Source organism: Dasypus novemcinctus, chromosome 9 (assembly GCF_030445035.2).
Source record: "Dasypus novemcinctus isolate mDasNov1 chromosome 9, mDasNov1.1.hap2, whole genome shotgun sequence".
In the NCBI taxonomy this organism is placed as follows: domain Eukaryota; kingdom Metazoa; phylum Chordata; class Mammalia; order Cingulata; family Dasypodidae; genus Dasypus; species Dasypus novemcinctus.
The window spans coordinates 94,313,891-94,331,561 of record NC_080681.1 but is presented as its reverse complement, the minus strand read 5'-3'; the positions used below and the strand labels follow the sequence as shown (position 1 = coordinate 94,331,561).

Sequence of the window (17,671 nt, the reverse complement as noted above, 5' to 3'; positions counted from 1 at the left end):
AGCCCCTTTTTCCTAATTGTAAACGGGGGAATTGGGTTCCTACTTCATTTTGTCACACTAGAACTTTGATCCCCAAGGTCAATTTGTTGAGGAGCAGGTCCCTATACTGGTGGTGGAAGGAATAATTTGGATGCAGTGGACCATCCTGGAACATGTCTCAGCCATACACAAGCTGAGACCAAATCCCTTCCTTCCTTTCTCTTTTAATAATTGGTGGAACCTTGCTTTGAGCACCCTGAACACATTATTCATTCAGTATTTATTGAATGTATAACACTGTTTTAAGTGCTGGAAAATAGAATAACAAAGAAGTTAGCAAAATTTCTACCCTCATGGAGCTTATATTCTAGTCTCATATGTTGAATGGTGATAAGTGCTAAGGAAAAATAAGGCAGGGGAGGGCGAACTGGAGTGTCGGGGTAGGAATGAGAATGTCACTTTTGAGTAAAGTCCTGAACCAAGGTCACAGGCCATGATGATGTTTGGGGGATGAGTATTCCAAGAAGAGGGCTTAGCATGTGTGTGATGCAGCACATCTCTGGACCAGCACAGGGGCTGGGATGGCTGGAACCAAGTGTACCAGAGTTTCACCACAGAGATGATGCACAGATCCATATGGAAGCCTGGTAGATCAGAGGAAGGACTTGGGCTTTCCTGAGTGAAATTCACCCAGGAAGTCTTGGATGGGACCATTGGTCCCTAGGAATCAGCTTCCTTCAAATGCCTGAATCATAAGAAATGACTTCTGCATGAGATTTGGGCATCAACACCTTCTCTGTAATTGAAAGCCCCAGTAGTCCCAGTCTCAGGGACAGCCACAGAAGGGGACAAGGAGATGGCCCCAGGGCCAGATCATGCAGAAACTTCAAGGAGTAGACTGGATCTCTAAGCCGGAGGTCTCAGGCACTAGGACCAAGTAAAGTGATTCTGCCTAGGGAAGAGGGAAGGGGGAATGACATACCTCCCCACCAGGTATGTCATGCCTGAGAGTGCACAGAGCCTGGCTTCCAGCAGCCTCCTTAGCACCCGTCCTCTTCCCTTCCTCCACTGAACCCTAAATTCTCTGCATTCCAAGGGCTTCCCCAGCAGCCATAGCAGTAGAGGGGTCTTCTGTGAGGCTGGGATACTATAATTCTGAACTTGTCAAAGCACTGAGGGCAAAGCCACTTCTATGGCCTCAGAGCTATCCACCCCCACCGCCCTTCTGTCTTTCCAGTCTGTCCCTGGTAAGGGGGCCAAGATGTCACTAGTGGTACATGTGTGTGTTTTGGGGAGTATGCTCTTCCCTGGTTGGCTGGAGGAGAAGGGCTGCGGCTTTGGCAGGTGTTCTGACCCTAGGCTGGAGTCCAGTGCCTCTAGGAGGGGCCAGGGCTGACAGAGTGCTTCATTTGGAGTAACACAGGCCCACCCCAATAATGGGGCAAAGGGATTGTTCACTCCCTGAACTCCAAAAGCTCCCATTTTTACGTGGGTCAGAGGCATTTGGCACGCCTTCTTTGCTGCTACTGCCACCTTAACTTTCACAGAGTAACTTCCTTGGCCTGCAAAGCTAGGGGGCTGGGAACCCCAAGGGGGTACAGGTCAGACCTGAGCTTTACATCTCCCCTAGATGCACCCCTAATGAAAGTGGCATGAATGAATGCCATTTCTGCTCCCATCACCCAGGCCCATGGGTGGTATTGTCATTGGCCTGAGAACCCCCAGAAGGCAAGTACCAGACCTTACTTCCAATCTTTTGCTGCCAACTCTGCCCCAGACCCAGCACAGTGGCTGCCAAAACTCACAGAGGACCTCTTGTGCTGGGCCCCAGCAAGAGACTGGGTTGGTCTACCAAGATAAATAAGGCACTGTCCTGACTCTACCCCCAGGTTCCTCCCACAGATGTTCCTCAAGCATGGCAGGCCGTGTCATCCTAATGCTCAATTCAGGATGTGCCCAGAAGTTACCCACACCCTGCCCTCCCCTTCCAGAGCTCCTGGGACCCAGGCACAACCTCCCACCCTCAATCCACAAGAAATTAAGCCCAATAATGCAGTCTCACTGGTATCCAAGTTGGGGTCTTTTATTTACAGGCCAGGGTAAAGCTGGGGGTCCTGGGGGTGGGTGATGCCAGAAAGAGCAGTGAGATGGGTGTTTAAATACTCAGATGGGAGGCAGGGAGAAAGCAGCGGGGCTGGCTTAAGGATAGACTGTCACCCATCAGCAGCTACCCACTAAGTCCAGGGAGTGAGATCGGGAGCCGGCAGAGACCTCAGTCCACCTGCCCCAGTGAAAAATGACCAGTGGGAGATACTGCAGATTAAGAAGACATTTGTTTTGGTAACATCTGAGTGGTGCTCTAGGAAAGAAAGCCAGCCCATGCTGCTTTTTGGAGCATCGACTCTCCAGGGACACTTGCCCTGGCTGTCGGCCTGGCCTTTTCTCTTGGATGCCTTCCTTCCCTTCCCCCATGTTTTAGAATTTTCTTTTCCGCAGGACTCCTGGGCCCCAGCAGAAGGTCCTGGAAAACTAGTTTCCTGGGCTGTGAGGTGGGATACATGTCCACCCAGAGGGGAGCTTGTCCTTTATTCCCAAGATGCCTGCTGGGCTCTGTCCTGGCCTTATGCTCACGGCCCCTTGATGGACCCGGGCTCCGTAAGGCGAGCAGAGGCGTAGGCTGAGGCTCCAAGGCAGGCCGCAGGCTCACAAAATCCAGGCAACCCCACAGGACCTGGCAGGCCAGGTCGGCCTGCTTCCCCTGGAGCTCCTGGGGACCCTCGGTCTCCATCCTTGCCATTGATTGCTTGGCCAGACCGGCCAGGGAGTCCTGTGTGAGGGAGAAGTTCAAGTCATCAGGGCTTACTCCAGTCTCTGCCCTAGAATTCTTAAGCCTCATTTTTCAGGTGGGAAAATGAGGCTAAGGACTCCATAGCAAAGAAGGACTCTAGCCCAGCCATGACAGATTCTACCAGAGTCTCGTACTATTGCCCTTTACTCCCAATTCCCAATCAGTAAGTCGAGAGCAAATGCCCCTTCCTTCCCCTCCATGAAGCAGGATTTGGTGCATCCCAGAAAGTCCTCGGTACCCCAGCTGCCCAGTTCCGCCACGTGGCACCAAGAGGCTCCTGGGTGCTCTGGAAGGATGCAAAAACTGGACATCTGGGGCTGAGTTGGCAGAGGGACCAGATGTCTGTGGGTCATTAGATCCCAGAGCCGAGGGAAAGAACTCCAGCGGGGCAGGGCCAAGTCTCACCTGGGATTCCTGGGGGCCCAGGCATGCCAGGGTGTCCACGTCCCACGTCTCCTTGATCACCCTTCTCTCCACGTTTTCCTGCAGAAAAAAGAAGGGAGCATTAATTTTCCAGAATTGGAAGATGTTTTTCCTACTTTGTTGGCTATTTAATTTCTATTTCACATCCAGCAATTATTTGTGCTAGTTTATAAAAGGGGAAAGTTGGAAACGACCATGGAGGGCTGGTTAAATGAAGGTTCAAACATTGGATGGAAAACTATGCAGCTGATAAAGTTCATTACTAATAACAATAGCAAGCATTCACTATGCACCAGTGTACAAAGAACTTTCTGTAAATTACTTCTAAATGTAATCCTCACTAAATGCCATGAGGCTGATACAATTAATATCCCCATTTTACAGATGCTAAATCTAAGGCCCCGGGAGATTAACAGGTAACTTGGCCAAGGTCGACAATGAGAAAATGGCAATCTGGGTTCACATCCAGGTCTTGTGACTCCAAAGCCTGCCTGATTTGCCACGTTGCTAATCTGCTTCCCCACGTCTACAGCCATGGGAAGATGTTTGCAGGGTACCACCAAGTCAAAAGTCAGCACAGTTTATTTGTATTCATCAATTTGCTACTGGGAAAAGGAAACCCCAGGGGTGTCTCTTGGAAAACCTGGCTGAGGGGAAATGGGGAAATATCCATATCTCACCCTAGGAAGGGGAAAGGTGAAGGACACAAGGAGAGAAGAGGTTGAGCAGCCAGCCCGCTCACCCCAGGCCCTGGGACCGGCCCTGGCCAAATCCCCACTCCCACCCACTGCAGTACAGCTTACTCACCCTTGGGTCCCGTGTTGCCAATCTGACCCATGGCTCCCACGATGCCAGGAATGCCGCGGGGGCCGGGGTGCCCGTGGGGTCCTTGCTTGCCTGGGTAGCCAGGTGGCCCTGGAGGGCCTGGGGGGCCCATCATCCCAGCTGCACCCAGGGCTTCTCTCTTGGCACTCACAGCCACCTCTGCCAGTTGTTCTGGAGGGATGGAGGGGGACAGGTTTGTGAGATGTGCCAACTCCAAGTAAAACCGGGGAAGGCAGAACATCCTGAGTGCCCCCAGCCCCTAAACTTGCAGGCAGAAAAGCCCTGGGTTTATTGACCTGGAAGTCAAAGGTCCAGAGAGGGCAGTGATTTATCCACTGCAGACCCTTAGAGGCAGAGCCGGGGGAAGCACCCAGGACTCCTGACTCGAAGCCCGGGAGATATATGGAAACGCAGAGGCTCGGAACAGGTGGCGATGCCCAGAAATGGACTGTGAGGAAGGCCCCCTCCCCTCACCTTGCAGCATCTTCAGCACTACGTCCACGATGTGCTGGTCACTGGCATCTCGGCCCTGAGAGCAGAGGAGGCCTTTCAGGAAGAAACCCTTGGGCTGTCACCCTGTGGTCCCCTCCTGCTCCCATCTGGGAGGCCAGAATGAGGGCTGGCTCCTCACCGGAAGTACTTTTCAGTATCTGACTGAAATCCCTCCTGCTGCACTGACCCCTCCTCTCTGATCTGGGGCCTGGAATCAGCCTCAGAGAAGCCACTGGCTTGGAGAAATCTGCCTTTGGGAGATAAGCAGCACCTCCAAAAAGATTTCCTACCTAGGAGAATCCTCCCCCGCCCAACTCACCGCCACGCCTTGTCTCCCGGGCATTCCCGGCACTCCTCGGTCTCCAGCCAGTCCTCGAGGGCCCGGGAGCCCAGGATAGCCCTGCGGCCCTGGGGCGCCTGCATCCCCGCTGGGGCCAGGGTAGCCGGGTTCTCCGCGGACTCCTTGCTGCCAGGGGGCCAGGATGGGTGCAGAGGAGGAGTGAGAGGACCCTCAGGGCCAGGTGAGGGGCGAGGAGGGGGAGAAGCGCGGGGTGAGGGGAGGGGCTTGGAGAAAGGAGGTCCCAGGGCGGCACCTTGGAGGGAAGGGCGGGGGTGCGGTGGCGGGAGACTCACCTGCCCCTTGACTCCCGGCTCGCCAGGCTCCCCCTGCAGGAGCAAGGACCCACGGTCACGAAGTGGTGAGGGCCCCCGCCACCCATCCCAGCCCGTCCCCGCGCAGCTGGCTCACCTTCTCGCCTTTCTCTCCGGGGAGGCCGGCCACCCCTGGGTCGCCCTGCAAAGAGAGAACAGCGGGTCAGCAGCGCGGGGTGGCGCGGACGTGGGAGGAGGGCGAGGCCTAGTGCCCGCTGCAGGCGCAGAGACCGGGGAGGGGAGGTGCTGGTACTCACGACTCCCCCACGGGGTCCAGTCTTCCCTGGGGAGCCCTAGAGAAAAGAGGGAATGGGGTTTGGTGAGTTCCTCTCTCCAGGGAGGAGATGGGTCCACCGGGTCCCCCCACCCTGGCTTCCCGCACACAACTCTCCAGCTTCAGATTCGGTCACCAGACCAGAACCCAGGACCTATTCCCAAGGGGTAATTTGTCCCCCGGGGATCTGGAGTGCTCAAGAAGGGGCTCGCTGAGCCCCAGCCACCCCCTCCCCAGTGCCTGAGGGGCTTTCTCAGCTATTTTCCAGCCCCATTTGGTACCTGGTCTCCCTTGATGCCTGGCAAGCCTTGGGGCCCTGGAATTCCAGGGGGTCCCTGCTCCCCCTTGGGACCCTGAAAAGAGAAGAAACCAAACAGGATGAATCACATGAGGTGCTCGCAAATGCTCTCTACCCCACAACTGGCCGGCCCGCACTCACCTGCCGGCCTTGGGGGCCTGGCTGCCCCACTGGCCCCCTCTCTCCCTGGTCACCCTGGAATGGAAAGAGGAGATCACACCCAGGCTATCAGCAGGGACAGGCTCCGGGGCCTCGTGGTCAGGGTGCCCTCCATTCCTGCAGCCACCGGCATGAGAGCCCCCTGTTCCATTTCACAGCCCGGCAGACTGAGGCCCAGGTTGGAAAGCCTCACACAGGCTGGGCAGGATGGAGCAGATGCTGGAGCCAGCGAGAGGCCCTGGGAAGGCCTCTGTGCCAGGCACTTACCTTCTGCCCCATGATGCCCTGGGGACCAATTTCTCCTTGAGGCCCTGGCTCTCCCTGGGGGACAGAGAAACTGGAGGTAAGCAGCAGGCCTGGCAGGACCATGCCTTCCACACTTGAATAACCCTCCCCACCCTGGGTCTCAGCTAATTTGCTTCCTTCAGGAAGCCTTCCCTGACTGCCTATTACATGCATCCAGGTCCCTGTACTTTCCCTTCCTAGAGCCAAACACATTGTGGTCATGTGATCATTTATTTAATGTCTGTCTCTTCCCTGAAACGGTAAGCTCCTTACGAGGAGACTGTCTTTTCTCCTTGCACCTAGCACAATTACAGGTATTTAATGAATGTTCATGGGATGAATAAATGAATGAACGATTCTGACTGCCGGATTCTCAGCCCCAGTCAGGTTGTCCATCAGGGAAGTCACACCCCAGGGCCGAAGCAGCCCTTCCCCTCACTGCACTGTGCATAGGGACACAGGGGTCCAGAGAGAAGGATGCTTCCCTGGGTCAGTGGTGGAGCCCAGACTAGCACCCAGGCCTCCCAAGTGAGGGCTCCACCCCACGGTCTCACCAGTGCAGGGTTTTCGGGCCTGGGCAGGCCAGAGCAAGCCCCTGTGTCAGCAGAGGAGGAATCACTTACCTCCTTCCCTGGGGGACCAGAGAATCCGGGGGAGCCCTGCTGGCCTGGCTCGCCCTGCAGGAAAACACAGTTCTAAGACCGGCTGGATGGCCCAGCCAAGCCCCTGGCCTTGGGAAAGCTCCAGGAAGCCTAAACCAACTCATTGGGGAGAAAGTATTCTTGGTCATGGCCTCTGTGCTCCACTGAGTTTGTTTCATCTCTGGGTTTAGAACCAAATCATCCTGTCTCCACTGAGCGGGGCTGGGACAGGGATGCGGGGTTGTTAGGTCCAAGGGGCTTGTGTCCTGGCTGAGTCTTAGGTAAGGCTCAGATGGGGCCCATCCATTCCCCAGTTTAGGGTCACCTCACCTTGTCTCCAGGGCCCCCTTTTGTCCCAGGCTGGCCTGGCACACCCTGCAGAAAGAAACTGACATCACTTCCTGCCTTGGCATGGGGGACCCCATGCCCCTGCTGCTTTGCTGCCATCCCCTACTCAGAACCCCCCCCCCCCATCTCATGTGAGCTGAATAGAAGGCCTGGTCCTGGCATTGTGGACTTAACTGTGCCCTCCACTCTGGCCTCTGGAGCCTGGGTGGGAGAGGAGCAGAGTATAGAGAGTGGCCCACCCAATAGGACCTGTGGTCCACGGGGAAAAAACAAGCACACATGTATGTGCTCATGGGCACACAGGCCCACATGTGCACACATAAGTGCATACAGGAGCCCAAGTCTGCACACATGCATGGAAGCAAGCTTCGGTCACTCAGCACCCCTGGCAGTGAGGGAGGGTGGCCTCCCATGGACTGGGCTTCCTAAAGGTAGACATTGGCCTGAAAGCTGAGAAGGCACAGAGAGATGGGGATGTGTATTCCAGGCAAAGAAACTAGCAAAGGCAAAGGCATGGCATAGAAAAGCCAAGGTCTAGAATAAAAACTAAAAAGTAAAAAGTAAAAAAAAAAAATCCAGGGAGCTGTACAATGCAAACAGTGAACCCTAAGTTAAACCATGAGCTGTAGTTCATAGTACAATTATAAAAAATGTTCTTTCATGAATTGTAACAAATGTACCCCACTAATGCAGTTTGTTAATAGTAGAGTGGTAAATTGGGACTCTGGATTTTACGCATGAGTTTTCTGTAAACCTGCAACTTTCCTAAATAAAGTGATATATGGGAATCTTGTATCTTATGCATGATTGTTCTGTAAACCCACTTCTCTAACTAAAAACAAAACAAAAAGCAAAGTAAAAAGCATAGATTAAACCAAAAATGAAACAGAGAAAGAAAAGCCAAGGCACTTTTTGGCAACCTTGACGAGGGGGAGGACATCGAGGGGCAGTGGCTGATAGAGCAGGAGGGGCAGAAGATGGTGAGCTACAAGGACAAAGACGGTATCTGTTTTGTTCGTAACCATTTCTCTGTCACTTAGTGTACCTCAGGGACTCAAAAGCAGTTTATTGATTGACTGGACTGAACGACTTTTTCCTGGCGGCAATGGGGAGCCATAGAAGGTGCTTTAGCAGGGAAATGGTCAGACTCCACTTCGGCAACAGAGGACTGGAGTGGCCAAAGAGAAGGCTGGAGCAATTGTCCAGAAGATGAGGCCTCAACCAGGGCAGAGACGACAGCAAGAGCCCTGGTGTGAGGATTTCAACCCCATCGGCTACTCGTGCCACGGGGAAGTGGCAGCAGAGTGCTGGCTTCTCTGAGGCTGAGCAGGAGAGGCCACTCGTCTTTGGAGAAGCCTCCACGGTTCCATCGGACACTCACCGCTAGGCCCTGGTGGCCTGGGTTTCCTGGCCGTCCTGCCAGTCCTGCATTGCCCTAGGAGAGACAAAAACCAGAGGTACAAATTAAAGCTCCCGCCAGAGACGGGAAGGGACATGTCCGTGACAGTCCTGAGGAGCTCAGGCTTCTAGGCCTCCAGTATCAGTGTGGTGGTGCTCGTGGCCATGAGCTGGGCAGCCCCAATCCCACCAGTGGCCCCCACTCCTACCTTGGTGCCAGGTGTGCCTGGGGTCCCATCCTTGCCATCAATGCCTGAGGGGCCCTGCTCAGGAGGAAAGTTCAAGACCCCCAATGGGGAGGGGCCTGGGATCAGGCCACCCACCCGCCTTCCTCTGTATCAGCTGCAGTGTACTGGTATGGAGTAGGTCCGTCACCTTGGGAAGCCCCCCTGCCCAACTCGGGACAGAAGCCCACGTGGGAGGGGGATTTCAGGCAGGGGAGCCACCGCCCTTCCCTTGTGGGAGTGACAGTTCCCCAGATTGCTACAAGCTTCCATTCCCAGGATCTCGCCTACATCATCGCCCTGCTTCATGGGTCAACAGACAAGGCACAGGAAAAAACCGCAAGGCCAGGCTACGGAGCCAGCCTGCCTGCAACAGAGTTCAGTCCAGACCCCAGGCTCCTCTTCCTTCAGGGGTTTGGACAAAGCTAGCCGGACCCTGCCCTCTGGGTGGGCCTGAGCCTGGGCACTTACAGTTGCTCCCTTCGGGCCTGTGATTCCTTGGGGTCCTTGCACACCCTGGCTTCCCTGCAAAGCAGATACCGATCAGGTCACCTTCAGGAGGCCAAACCCCCGTCCTGCCGAGTCCCTGTGGCACAGGCCACACTGTGCAGGGGCTGGGGGCGAGGAAGGCCCTTTCTGCCCCGGAACCATCTTGAGGGGCAGATGTCAGCGTCCAGCAGTCAGCCGAGGGCAGGGCTGGGGCAGACGAGGGGAGGGGAGCTAGCATTCTCCTGGGCTCCACCGGTAGAGAGAGACACAGCCAAACGCAACGTGCAGGTTTTCTTTGGGTCTCGATTTGAACAAGAACTGTGGGAAGATGTGTTTGGGGTAGTTGGGAAAAACTGAACAGAGACTGGCTATTAGATGATAAGGAATACTTGTTAATTTTGTTAGGTGCGATGATGATATTGCAATTATGTGAGAAAAAGTCCTTATTTTTTAGCGATAACATCCAGAGGTAGTCAGGGGTGAAATGACAAAATGTTAAGGATTTGCTTGAAAATACCAGAGCAGAGCAATTATGATAACACGAAGGGGAAAAAGGGAGGGAAGAAGTAGGTAGGCAAAATGTTAACGACTGTGGAATCTGGAACAGGCATATAGGATTTATTATATTCGCTCTACTGTTGTGTATGTTTAAAACTTGCCTAATAAAAAGCTAATAATAATAATAAATAAATAGTTAAGAGAGCCGGGATCTGGACGAAATCCCATTAGCCCCATGGCTGGTTTGCTGGAATCTCCGTGTCTGGCCCCGCTGTGGGACTGGATCCCGCGGCTTCTCCCGAAGCCTGGATTTGGTCCGCAGCAGGCTAGGCTGGCGGGGGGGGGGGGGGGCCGGAAGGGCCGACAGGGCCCTTGGCACAGACACCGTGCCACCATCACCATCACCCCCTGCAGACACACATGACACACAAGACAATACAATACGCACACCACACATGACACACCACACACCATAAACAAAATACTCATGACACACAACATACATGGCACGCCACACAAGACACGTGTCACACAGCACACGACGCACACAATATATACATACATCCCCCCCACGCAGCAGACCACACAATACACATCACACACCACACACACCACACCCCCAAAGGAGTCTTGTGTGGAGCTGACTCCTGCTCCCCACAAGGGCGTCCTGATGGCAAGGGGGGCCCGAGGACTCACCACGTCGCCCTTCTCTCCAGCTCGGCCTGGGGGCCCTCGCGGACCCTCTTCTCCCTGGCAAGTGGGATAAATAGGGATCGAGGTTACACGGGCCCGGGGATGCTGCACCCGTTTCGCAGCCCCAGGCAGGAAGAGGTGGGGGTGAGAGGGCCGGGCAGGAGCAGACTTACCCGGGCCCCAGCGGCGCCGACGGAGCCCACCATGCCTTTGTACCCATGAGGACCCTGGGGAGAGGAGAGGGTTTCTGTGTATCAGTCCTGGCTGGACCCCAGAGGCCAGAGGGCTGGTCGTGGCAGTCTTGCAGGCCACCCCCGGGCTCTCAGCTCACTTACCGTCTCTCCTTTGGGTCCTGCCATGCCTGGGTAGCCCCTGATGCCCTGGGGACCCTGTCAAGACAGAAAAATGACAGCATGGGCACCTGCAAGGCCCCTGCCTGATGCCTTCTCTGCACACACGCGCACACACACGCACACACACGCACACTCACAATACCCTCTCAGGCAGGCAGCTCTGTCCCTGTCTCACAGATGTGGGGGGCCTTTCAGAGGGACAGAGCTGAACCTGGACTTCAGCCGGGTCTTCTGGCTGACAGCCTTGGTTCCTGTGCCTAATTTGTGATGGTCAGTCTCCCTCTCCCCACCCAAAGATGCTTCCAGCTGGGCACAGGTGTCTCTTTTACCAGCTGGAGGCCAGAGCAAAGGAAATGACTCTAGTAAGGTCACCCAGAAAGGGAGAGGAGGGCCACGGGGGAAGGTTTCCTTACCGGTGGTCCAGGGATACCTTGCTCTCCAGAGGCACCCACATCTCCCTTGGGACCCTAAGGGACAGGCCAGGTGGATGTAGACACAGACATACAGACAACCAAAGGTACCATCTCCCTTTCCCAGCACAAGCAGAACAGGAAGGCCCTGTAGAAACTACAGATGTTACAGCCCCATGTTACAGATGGGGAAACTGAGGTCCGGCAAGGAGAAACGGCCTGCTCAGGGACACGTTGACCTGGACGCTAAGCCTCCTGCCTTCCCAGGTTCTGTCTCCAGAGACCGCCAGGGAAGATGAAGGAAAGCGCCGGGGAGCTCCCCAGTGGACTCTCCACGTAGCCCCATCCCATGGCCCTCGGCCCTCACACTCACCGGCTTGCCCTGGCGGCCTGGCTCCCCCAGAAGCCCGCGTTTGCCCGGGTGCCCCTGGAGGGAAGGAGAGCTCAGTGTGACGTCCCTTCCTAACCACCTGCTCCACCCTCCCAAGGCCAGGGCCAGGAGCTCTCACCTTCACTCCCTGCAGCCCTGGGGGACCTTTCACACCCGCTGGACAATTGGTTGGACACTGGAATGAAAATCCCACATGGCAGGGTCACTGGCCTGTCCCAGGCCAGCCGGGCAGTGCCCAGCGCCACTAATCCTGCTGCTGCTCCGCATCCCCCCAACTCCCAAACCTTCCTCTCACCCCACCCGGCTGAACCCCCTCCACTAGCCACCCCTCTCCAGCTCCCCAGCTGGCTCTACCCTTCCCCACCCCAGGTCCGGCCTCTCACCAGGAAATCTGCGCTGCCTTCCAGACCCTGGATAGTTCCGGGGCGCCCCTGAGAGGAGATATGTGAAGTTGGAGCCTGATCTGACCCTTCCCACCCAGGTGTTCCCAAGGACCCCCCTCCTTCCCCAGCTGCACATCACCAGGTGGGGGCTGAGGACACTTACTGGTTTCCCAGGGGGGCCGGGAGGCCCTGATGGTCCCTCTGGTCCAGGATCACCCTGGAAACAAGAGAGCCCCCAATTGTACTGCCCTCAAACCCTGCCCAGGCCATCTTGCCACTCCTGCAGTTCCTGCCACTGCCTTGCCCTCCAGGTCACCTGAGACTTGGAATCTTGGGGAGATCAAGGCCTGATCAGCAGGGCCGGGCTCCAGCCCTTGGCTGCCCTGGCAGACCTACTGCAGGGTGGGTCAGCATGAGGGGTTTCTGCCCTAGACCTGGAGGAGCTCCAAGGTGGCCAGAAGCATGCCTGGAAACTCCCTGAGGTGAGGCAACGCCAACTTGCCAGCTTGGAGACAGAGGGCAAGAGACAAAGTGAGCAGAGGGCTGGCTGGGGCTCACCTTGGGGCCTGGGATTCCGATCTCACCAGGGAGGCCAACAGGTCCAGGTGGTCCCTGTGGAGCAGAGAGGGTGCTGGGTGGGATGCCTTGGTGGGTCAGCCCACCTGGCCTGAAGGTAGGGATACCCACTCAAAGCCCCTTTCTCCACCAACCCCACAGAGACCGGCAGATCAGGGCTTTAAGGACCAGAGAATTCCATAGCCTGTGGGTAGGCCCAGAGTGGGCGGTCCAGAGTGTCCCGGCAAGTCTGCCCACCCCGACACCAGCAGAGCATGCTGGCTCCTCCCACTGATGGCCCTTCTGTCCCTTCCCTCCCTGGACCCTGCCCCAGCCCTAGGGACTTACAGGAGGTCCCGCGAAGCCAGGGCCCTGGAACAGAAGGGAAGGAGATTGGGTTCCTAGTTGCCTCCCTGCATCCCCCTACCCACAAAGGGCCCCTCAAAGCCCTTGCAGGGCATACTCACCGGCAGGCCAGGGGGACCTGGGAGCCCGGGCTGACCCTACAAGAGCAATGCGAGAGGCTCAGGGTTGGTTTCCGAGGTCGCTGCTCCTCTCTACTGCAGCTCCTCCCCATCTCTGGCCTAGATTGCCCATCCGGAGGCCCCAGCAGGCCTTTACCTTGACTCCAGGGGTCCCCATGGGGCCAGGCTCCCCCTTGGCTCCAGTTAAACCCTGGGGAAGAAAGGGTAGGTAAGGTCAGTGAGCAGCAAACCTGCTCCCTAACTTACGGGGCAGGACAGGTCCAGGGGCCTCTCATGGATGGGCTCAGGCTTCCTTTTGTTTCACCCCACATGGGCCTAGGGACCTGAGGACAACCTGCTTACCTTGCCAGTTCCCACTGTCACCCTGGGAGGCAAGCAGGCGGGATTACCCTCTTTTGAAAGACAAAAACCAAGGGCCAGGGTCTGGTCATAACCCAGGCCTCAATCCTCCCTGCTTAGGAGTCCAGAAAACCTAGATGTAGGTCTGCATTGGCCCCTTCCTTGAAATCTATCCTTGGCAACTTTTCCTGAGTTTTAGTTTTCTCATCTGCAAAATGGGTTAGTTGCTTTCATCTCCGGGTGGATGTGAAAACCAATATGCTAGTGGCAGGCAATGTGCTCTGGACAACTTTCGAGGGTGCAGGGGTGTTTGGAGGGGCCTGGGCTGGTCATAGTCCTGGCCTCACCTCGTGAGCCAGAAGGGCAGAGGCAGTTCACGGGCACCTCTCATTCCCCATCCTCCAGCAACTGATCCAAGTGTTTACCCCAGACCAAATGACAGTTCAGTGCTCCTGGGGCTGGATGTGCCCAGGAGCCAGTGACCTTGGGGGACCCTGGGAACTCTATGGTACCAGGAAAATGATGTTTTTCTCTGGGTTGTACCTGGGGTGGGGGATGGAGGGTGGTGAGACCTTGGGAATGGGCACACGGGCAGCCCCACCCAGTCTGATTGGTAGAGACCAGAGATGCACCCTGCAGAAATCAGACCCTGTCCAGATTCCCCCAAATACTCCCGGGGTTTAGGTCACAGTCATAGTAAGGGGATCACAGCTGTGGATTCTCCATCCTGCTGCCCATCTCTGAACAGAAGATCAGTGAAAATGCCAGAACCAGGCTCTGAAAATCAGCGGCCAGAGCCCTAACCCACCCCAGCCAACGCTCAGGTACTCACGTCAATCCCAGGCTTCCCGTCGAGCCCATCTGGCCCGGCTTTGCCTGGCTCTCCCTTAGATCCCTGGAAAACAAGTGAAGCGACTGTTAGCACGAGGAGCGCAAGAACGGAGGGGTCAAAGTTCAAAGGCGAAAAGGCACTCACCGGAGGGCCAGGTTTCCCAGGGGGCCCCTTGTCACCCTGCAAGATAGGAGGTGGTTAAGACAGCGTTCTCTGACTCATGCCCCCCAAGGGGGCCCACCCAGGCCAGTCCCAAGGGCTCATCTCCCCACTCTGTCCTCACTTCTGTCCTGGGTTCTTCAGCTTTCCATTTTTTGGGGGTAATATCCCCCTATTCCTCAAAAAACCATTGGTAGATTGGACCAATTGCGGCCAGGCTGGAGAGGGTGAAAGCAAGATGCAAGTGGTTTCAGACACACTGATGCCAGTTCGGGGCCCCTGTGACTTGCAAGTGGGGCCGTGAGCTCCAAGGACCCTCAGAGAGCCAATGCCTCTTGGATTTGGACAAGTATAAGAAGAAACTTGGGGCTTTTAGAGAAATCATGAAGGGGAGGTGAGTGAGGTGGGCAAGCAGCTCTCTCTGGATTGTAAGTCAGGAAAGCAAGAAGCCGGGTAGGGTCCAAGGACCAAGGGGCACGTGTGAGGCGACTTGGTAGGGGGGCAGATTCGATCTGTTCCCAAGGCAAGAAGGCCCTCTTTCCCCACTACAAAGGACCCTTGGTGGAGGACAGGCAGCCTGTGTTGTGAGATTCAGCCCCTGAGAGGCCTCCAGGCTTCTCAGATCCTGCAGCAGCCAGAGCACCTGGCAGGGGCCCAGCATCCTGTATTTGGGGACTGGGGGCACCAAGTTGAATGGAAGTCTGTCCAGGCGGGTAAACATCAAGCTGCCCTCCTGGGGGAGCCTCCAGAATGAGGTATTTAACTCTCACCATGCTAGGAGACTAGAGAACAAGCCCAGATGGTTCTAAGTCCAGGAGGGGGCGGGAAGGGGGAAACAAGGGGAAGAGACAGCAGTCTGGCCCCGGCTGGTCAGCGGTCTGGCCAAGGGGCTCGGCTGTCCTGAAATGTGCCCAGATGTGCCAGGAGAAGGGCAAGGAGTTGGGGTTGAGGCACCTCCCATCCTCAGGGAAAGGGGAGAGGAGGAGAGGGGAAGGGAGAGGAGGCGGCAAAGAGCTGGCCGTGAGCTGTTGGCCGGCAGACCCAACAGCAGCGCCCTGTCCTGGGTCAGCTATAACGGGCTCTGCGTCTCAGGTTTGAGGTTTTCGCAGAACAAACAGCCCCCTTGTGGTGCGGGCCGGCGCCTCCTACTGGCGACAGGAGGCACTGAGCCTCCAGACGCTCACCCCCACCCTCCCACACCCCAAGGCTCACATAGTTGTCCTTTGTCGGTGCACCAACCCCTGCCCCAGGTTTCAAACTCACGTCGATGCCGTCGGATCCAGGCACTCCAGGAGGCCCCGGGGGCCCCGGCGGGCCCGGCTCTCCGGGCGGCCCTCTCTGCAAACACAGGGGAGCAGCCCTCAGATGGCGCAGGGGGTGGGGGGCGCCCAGGGGCTGCAGGGGAGCTGGGGAGCGGCGCCCCAGGGGTGCATCTCCCTTCTCAGGGAGCCGTGAACTCCTAGTTATTGAGGACCTACTGTTTATCAGGTACTGATAAGCCATTTATACATGTTTTTATTGCATGCTCAGAACTCTGCAGAGGATTCTATTACGGCCCCAGCACGCACTTGAGGAAACAGGCTCAGAAAGATGGAGGGTTTATGGCTTCAGAGGGTCAGTGGTGGAGCCAGGATTCGGCCCTAGGGCTTCCCGACTCTTCCACCGCACCAGGCTGCTCCTTCCGCTGGCGTGGTGGGGAGTAGGTGGAGACGTTGCTCGCAGATGGTATGTATGAGGGTGCGCCTGGCAAGGTGGCGCCTAGGGACCGTTGGCCCTCAATGAATGTTGCTCTTCTGTTTTTAGATGAACAAGAGGATGGACACAGAGTAGGTGGTCCCTCCTCCCCCCATCTCCGTGCAGTTAAAACCCTGAGGAAAAGCGAGGGGGGGCCAGGGGGAGGAGGGGAAGCAGGGACCCTTCCCCCGCCCACCACCCTTCCCCCAGCACCGCTCCCCCGTCCTCTCCTGGGTGGCCTTCGGGGGCGGGGGAGGGAAGCCTCGATTACGCGGAGTCCCGCGCATGCCAGGTGTCCATGCACTCCCGAGGCTGGCAGATGCCAGGCTGGCGCCCCGAAGGCGAGGGGCAAGCCGCACCCGACACCAAATGGCACCCGGCCCCAGCCCCCCCCCTCCCCCCCCGCGCAGTGTTCGCGGCGCTTGAGGCGCTTCAGCCCGCAGCCGGCCCTCGGAAGCCCGACGTGGGCGCGGGCGCGGGCCGCCGAGGAGCGCGAGCGGCGTCTGGCCGGCGCCGGCTGGGAGGCGGCGGGGGCGGAGGCGCGCGAGCGCCGTGAATGGGCCCCATTGTGTCCCCTGCAGCTCGGGCTAGCGTGGCCGCCAGGACTGGGCGCCAGCTCCTGCTCCTCGCGGCCTGGCCCGCTTAAGGCCGAGCATCTCCAGGCAGGGTCCCTCTGGCTCCCCGGCGCATCCACCTCCTTTCACAGGGAGGATGCGCGCCGTGTGTCTCCCCTCGCGGGGCACCTGCCTCAGCTGCCCCCCTCGGGCTAGGAGTGTCGGTAGGGGGTGGGAGACAGGCAGGGCCCTTCACCAGACTCCTGGGCTCTGGGACCCCGACCCCAGACCCCAGAGTCCGCACTCGGGAGTGGCCGCGGGACTTACGATCTGCGCCAGGACGAGCCCGAGCACTTGGAGGAGAACGAGGAGACTGCGGGGGGCGGCCGCAGCGGCCATGGCGGGCGGCGGGGCCGAGGGAGGACGGGTGGCCGGGTCCACTCGGCACCGACGGGCACAAGCTCCGGGCGCTGCGGCGCTGGCTGCTCTCGGACCGGGGCGGGCCGGGTCTCCTGGATATGCGGCGGGGCGGGGCGGGCGCCGGCGGGGTCTGTCACCTGAGAGGGCCGGGAGAGGGAGGCCGGCGCCCTCCTTTCCAGCTCCGCCTTGCTCCGTCCGGCCGCCAGCGCCCACCCTCCGCCCTCGCCCTGGGCTTCCCGGGGGCCCCAGCCTGGTATTAAGAGGGGCGACGGGTTGCTGGGTGGAGACAGCTTCCCGTCGCTTGGTGGGCAGGCAGCGTGCAGGCCGGGCTACGCCTCTGGTAACCGCAGCCGGCCCGCATCGCTTGCCCCACGTTCTCAGCCACCTCGACCTGCAGCCCCCACCCCGGATCAGTCCTCCCTTCTCCACCGCCCAGGCCCAGCCGGCCCCGCGGTCTACTGACCTTGTAGGAGGGCCTGCCCACCTCCCAGCCACTTTGCTCCTGTCCCACTGGCTCCTTCTGCTCCACAT

General features: G+C 57.7%; 1 protein-coding gene across 1 annotated transcript; it reads right to left on the bottom strand.

The window, feature by feature from the left end:
- Positions 1 to 2,041: 2,041 nt before the first annotated feature.
- On the bottom strand, positions 2,042 to 17,487 carry COL9A2 (collagen type IX alpha 2 chain). The gene is made up of 32 exons (XM_058303818.2): positions 17,048 to 17,487; positions 15,696 to 15,770; positions 14,418 to 14,453; positions 14,274 to 14,336; positions 13,239 to 13,292; positions 13,085 to 13,120; positions 12,966 to 12,989; positions 12,621 to 12,674; positions 12,226 to 12,279; positions 12,063 to 12,110; positions 11,798 to 11,854; positions 11,662 to 11,715; positions 11,292 to 11,345; positions 10,861 to 10,914; positions 10,699 to 10,752; positions 10,529 to 10,582; positions 9,317 to 9,370; positions 8,831 to 8,884; positions 8,605 to 8,658; positions 7,206 to 7,250; positions 6,858 to 6,911; positions 6,217 to 6,270; positions 5,932 to 5,985; positions 5,774 to 5,845; positions 5,476 to 5,511; positions 5,316 to 5,360; positions 5,201 to 5,233; positions 4,887 to 5,033; positions 4,550 to 4,604; positions 4,058 to 4,246; positions 3,233 to 3,310; positions 2,042 to 2,806 (listed from the first exon to the last, which is right to left on the bottom strand). The coding sequence occupies exons 1-32, from the start codon at positions 17,117 to 17,119 to the stop codon at positions 2,607 to 2,609; spliced, it is 2,067 nt and encodes a 688-aa protein (XP_058159801.1). The 5' UTR covers positions 17,120 to 17,487; the 3' UTR covers positions 2,042 to 2,606.
- Between the last annotated feature and the right edge of the window lie 184 nt (positions 17,488 to 17,671).

What these genes read in the sequence shown, in the direction of transcription:
- COL9A2 (XM_058303818.2), bottom strand. Translation starts at nt 17,119, where the DNA reads ATGGCCGCTGCGGCCGCCCCCCGCAGTCTCCTCGTTCTCCTCCAAGTG. An exon ending in CTGGATCCGACGGCATCGAC is followed by an intron (nt 14,454 to 15,695) that starts GTGAGTTTGAAA and finishes CCTATCTTGCAG; the next exon opens with GGTGACAAGGGGCCCCCTGG. An exon ending in AGTGCTGAAGATGCTGCAAG is followed by an intron (nt 4,247 to 4,549) that starts GTGAGGGGAGGG and finishes CCATCCCTCCAG; the next exon opens with AACAACTGGCAGAGGTGGCT.